Source organism: Grammomys surdaster, unplaced genomic scaffold, assembly GCF_004785775.1.
Source record: "Grammomys surdaster isolate TR1022 unplaced genomic scaffold, NIH_TR_1.0 125179, whole genome shotgun sequence".
NCBI classification, from domain to species: Eukaryota; Metazoa; Chordata; class Mammalia; order Rodentia; family Muridae; genus Grammomys; species Grammomys surdaster.
In genome coordinates this window covers 762,417-767,159 of record NW_021620071.1, presented here as the reverse complement: position 1 = coordinate 767,159, position 4,743 = coordinate 762,417, and the positions used below count along the sequence as shown (strand labels likewise).

Sequence of the window (4,743 nt, the reverse complement as noted above, 5' to 3'; positions counted from 1 at the left end):
AAGAATATAGGTGTCTGGCTGGAGAGATGGTTCAGAGGGTAAAAGGTTCTGAGTTCAATTCACAGCAACCACACAGTGGCTCACAATTATCTATAGTGAGATCTGGTGCCTCTTCTGGCCTGGAGGCATACATGCAGTACTGGACACTATGCATAACAAATATTTTTAAGAATATTCATGTCTATAAAGACTAGAGGCATATGATTCCCCCCCAGAGCTAGAGTTATAGATGCATGTAAGACCTCTGATATGGGTACTAGGCGTTGAACTCAAGTCCTCTGGAAGAGGAGCAAATGCTCTAAACCACTCAGCCATCTCTATTCCCTTAAATTATTTTTTTTTGTCTGATTCATAGAAACTGCATCAGAAACATGACTTTATAATTGGTTAGTGTTGACTTATAGGGCAATTTAAATGCTGGGTAAATGTGTTTCCTAGACTCCATCCCCTCTTTCCTGTGGCCCTATCATTGCAAAAGAAACAAGCTGTAGTCACTCACCAGGGCATAATGAAAACTCTTTTGATCCATTACCTTTCTGGGCTTCCTCCTGGTTTCTCTGCTGTTCGACTCAGGACTTTCATGTTGTCAGTCTCAAGTCTATTAGAACAGCATTCTTGAAGCAAATGGTTCTAACTAGCTTCTCCTTAATTAATTGAAGTTCAGAAGTTAATTTTGTCTACTCTGTCAAGCCTTTGGCATGAGAACCAACTCCTTGCAGAGAACCAACTCACTCAGTCTCATTACTTATGTCTATCATCTCAGTTGTTACCAACAATGAACACCAGAGGGAGAAGCGTGTGTCCTAGACATTTTATTGCAACCACATGACCACTCTCAGTCTGACATGTCTTCAGAGAGACCCTATCCATCTCCTGTAGATCCCACTTCACTGTGCTTCTTTCTGCTCACTAGCAACTCTCACTCTGCAGCTGGAGGGTGTGTATGTGTGTGTGTGTGTGTGTGTGTGTGTGTGTGTGTGTGTGTTTGAGGTGTTTTTTTAAAACATGGATCTAGACACTAGAGAAAAAGGAACCATAAATGGAGCATCCATGAGTACCTAGAAAGTGCCTTGAAGGGATAGATAGTATGAAGGACAGAAGAAAAAAATTAAGAAAAGAAGGAAGTGTGAGGGGTTAGAGGGATGACTCATTAGTTTAGAACACTTTGTTGCAGTGGCTCCATCAAGTTGTAAGGAATGTGGTGATCAAGCCTAGGTGAAGCTTCCAGGGGTTGCAGGAACTGAGCCTATGGCATCTGGAGAAGAGGTTGACCTGTCTCATTCACACCATTCACACACACACACACCACAGCCTTGCCTTAGCAAGGAAAATAAACCAGGTTTTGAAGCAAGCTGGGGTTGGCTTTGAAGCAGCCACAGGCTGCACCTCCAGACCAGCCTGATCTTACTCTTTACCTGTCTCTCAGCCTTTCAGCTGTGCTGTGGTTGGAGCCCTGACTATGGTGACCATTCTTCTGAGGGCAAAGCCCAAGGTATGTGGTTAGCCTCTCCCTCACTGTCCCAGAATTTGCCCTGAGCAGTTTCCAAGTGCTTCTGCTTCATGGATCTTAGACCTCTCATTGCAGGAGAGAGCTTTGCTGTTCTCATCCCCAGTGCAGCTGCTTTCCTGAGTTTCCTTTGCCAGGTTTTCTACTTCTGTCTGTTCCTTTTTCCTGAGACAGGACTCTTGCCACTGAGTCTCCTGGGACAGGGATTCCTTGTTTCATTGTTTGCATCTAGGATTAACCTGGAATTTAATTCCCTACCACATAAATGGCTTGTTTTAGGTGACAGTATCTTTTGAAGATGTATCTGTGTACTTTACAAAGACAGAATGGAAGCTTCTGGATCTGAAACAGAGGAACCTCTACAAGCAGGTGATGCTGGAGAACTACAGCCATTTGGTGTCAATGGGTAAGTGACTCCAGTTCTGAATTTTCTTGCTTGTCGATTGATTGCTATGAACCCAAGAATAAGTACATTTCTTTATCTGACCTATACCTTGTAGGTCAGCTGTGCTATTAAATAAAGTGTTCTTCAATATCTTTGACTTTTAAACGCTGAGGATATAATCAATAACAACCTGTCAGACAAACTTTCCACACAAAAATCATAGATTCCCAAAACATCTTTCTATTGAGAAACACAGCAATTACACTGAAATATTTATTTGCAGCATTTTAGAGTCATTTTTACAGCAGATGTACTTGACATTCAACCTGCTTTATAGAAGTTAGCAACATCTTCCACTTACACACTCTAAGGCTAGGCAGTGTACTTGATTTCCAACCCTGGAGAAATCTAGGCAGGAGCTGGGGCAACTTCTTTCCAGCTGCTTCAACACTTCATTCTCCTGTCTTTGTGCATCTGCAAGAGGCTTTCCATCTTGCCAATTCCAGACAAAACCAACATTCATTTGGCTATATGGATGAACATTGTCTAAGGTTGGGCCACACTATTTGCTGGCATCTTCCTACTTGAAATGGCTCCCTGACTGCCTTTGGGCTGGGTAGGGATTTGTGAGAATGAGTACTCTTCCGTTTTTTCTGACTCCACAGACCACACCTTGGGAAACTGGTTCATTCCTCTGGGTTCTCTCTCAAGAGCAAGTCGTGGACACATATTCCCAGAAGATTTCAGGAATTCTCACTTGAGTTTAGTGGAGAAATGTGTTGGCTCCAAGCACATGACTAGGGGTGATCTTTCTCCGGTATACTTTCTGGGGAGTTCTTTGCACTCTGAAGATACAGGCTAAACTCTGTTCAAAAGTTATTCTATCCTTAGCTAGAAAGGTGTTGATTTTCTTCATTTCTTTGAACAGGATTTGCTTTCTCCAAGCCTAACCTGGTTTCCCAGCTGGAGCGAGGGGGGAAGCCCTGGATTAGGGCTGGTGGAATGGAGACTGCAGCAGGATCCTGTGCTGGTGCTGGTGAGCAAGGCACCCTCAGCTAACTTGATAGTGTTAGGGATAAAAAGGACTGGCCTAAGGATGTGGACTGAAACTTTGGGTGAGAAGTCCTCTTTAGTGAGGGTGTCAGACTTCCCAATGCTCCCTTCCCATGCTGTGACTAGATGAAAAAACATTTATCTTACCAGTTCTGCCCACTTTCTAGAATACCCTCTTTCTGCAATCCCTTATGCCTGCTCGATGTTTTTTCACTCCCCAGTTCCCTGATGGGAAGATGAAAAGAGGGGAAATGCTCCACAGAAGCCCAAGGAAGTGACACTGTGGCTCTGCCTTACAGGGAATAGAATAAAGAGCAAGACTCTGACTTCAAAGCCGAAACTTTTTGGAAGAGGTCTCCTCAGAGACACCTCAGGATCCTCATTGCAGAGATGTCCTCGCGATTTCAGGCCAAATCCCATTGTAAGGTACCAACACTCCAGAATCACGGATAAGCGGTATCTATGTCAGCAAAGCGGAAAATCCTTCAGCCGCAGCTTTAATCTCATCAAGCACCGGATCGTCCACAGCATCCACAGCGGTGAGAAACCATATGAGTGCATATGAGTTCGGGAAGCTGTTCAGGCGCAGATTGGCGCTGCTGGAGCATCAGCGCATCCACAGCAGCGACAAGCCTTATGAATGTAGAGAGTGTGGCAAAACCTTCACACGCAGCTCCAACCTCCAACCTCATTAAGCACCAGATCATCCACAGCAGTGAGATGCCGTTCATGTGCCGCGTGTGCAGGAAGGTGTTCAGGAGCAGCTTCACGCTGCTTGAGCATGCGCACACCCACAGTGGCGAGCAGCCCTACGAGTGCGACGAGTGTGGCAAGGCATTCATCCGAAGCTCCAACCTCATCGAGCATCAGCGCACCCACAGTGGCCAGAAGCCTTACATCTGCCAGGAGTGTGGAAAGGCCTTTAAGAGCATCTCACACCTCATCCACCACCAGCGCAGCCACCGGGGCAACAGGCCCTTCGCGTGCATGAGTGCGGCAAGGCTTTCCGAGGCCTCTTGGGGCTCAGCCAACACCAGCGGGTCCACAGCGGCAAGAAGCCCTATGAGTGCAGTGAATGCAGCCCGGCCTTTAGTAGCCGGGCCAACCTCTTCAAGCACCAGGTGGTGCATGGCAGAGTGCCGCTCCAGCGCAGCACTCCAGGGAAGGGGTTCCCACGTGGCTGCAATCTCCTGGCACATTGGCGAGGCCTCCATGGGCAGCAGCCCCAGGAGGCTGGAAAAGGTAGCTCAGCGGAGCCCCAGCCCACCGACACCAAAGAGAAGCCCCAAGTGTGTGATCCCTGTGGTCAGGTCTTTGAGAACAAGTTGCCGTTGTGTCACCACTTGCCACTTAGGCATCCATGACGACGAAGATGACAAAAAACCGAAGCCTGTTACTTCAAGCACCTCAGCTTTAGAGGATGAGTCAACGGTAGGGCAACATCTGGAAGCCCAGCCCACAGAAGAAAGAGACAGCAAAAGCAGTGTAGTCTTTGTGTATGCTGAGAAGCCCCAGGGCCCATCCTCACCTTGAGGCCAGAAACAATGGCAGGATGGCCCCTTCCCCAGTGTGAAACAGAGAAGCAATTCGGAATGACAGAATGCTCCCCTTCCAGTGTAGTCTTCCCTGCTCCTTCCCTGATAGGTCGAAAAAGGAAAGCTCCCTCCCTAGTCCTTGATGATACAATTGATAACTAGAGAATGTACAGGAAGGTTCCTCAAGTTGCCTAGGCAGGGTTCTCCTATGTGTGCTTGGGTGTTTGAGTAGGGTCTCCAAGTGAGAATAGGGTCTCCAAGTG

General features: G+C 47.0%; 1 protein-coding gene across 1 annotated transcript; it reads left to right on the top strand.

The window, feature by feature from the left end:
- The first annotated feature begins 1,459 nt into the window (after positions 1-1,459).
- Positions 1,460-4,478, top strand: Zfp92 (ZFP92 zinc finger protein). Its single transcript, XM_028785289.1, is given in 8 exon segments — positions 1,460-1,492; positions 1,787-1,913; positions 2,821-2,922; positions 3,245-3,504; positions 3,506-3,625; positions 3,627-3,930; positions 3,933-4,291; positions 4,293-4,478. Coding segments are annotated over 8 exon segments (1,491 nt in total).
- The last annotated feature ends 265 nt before the right edge of the window (positions 4,479-4,743 follow it).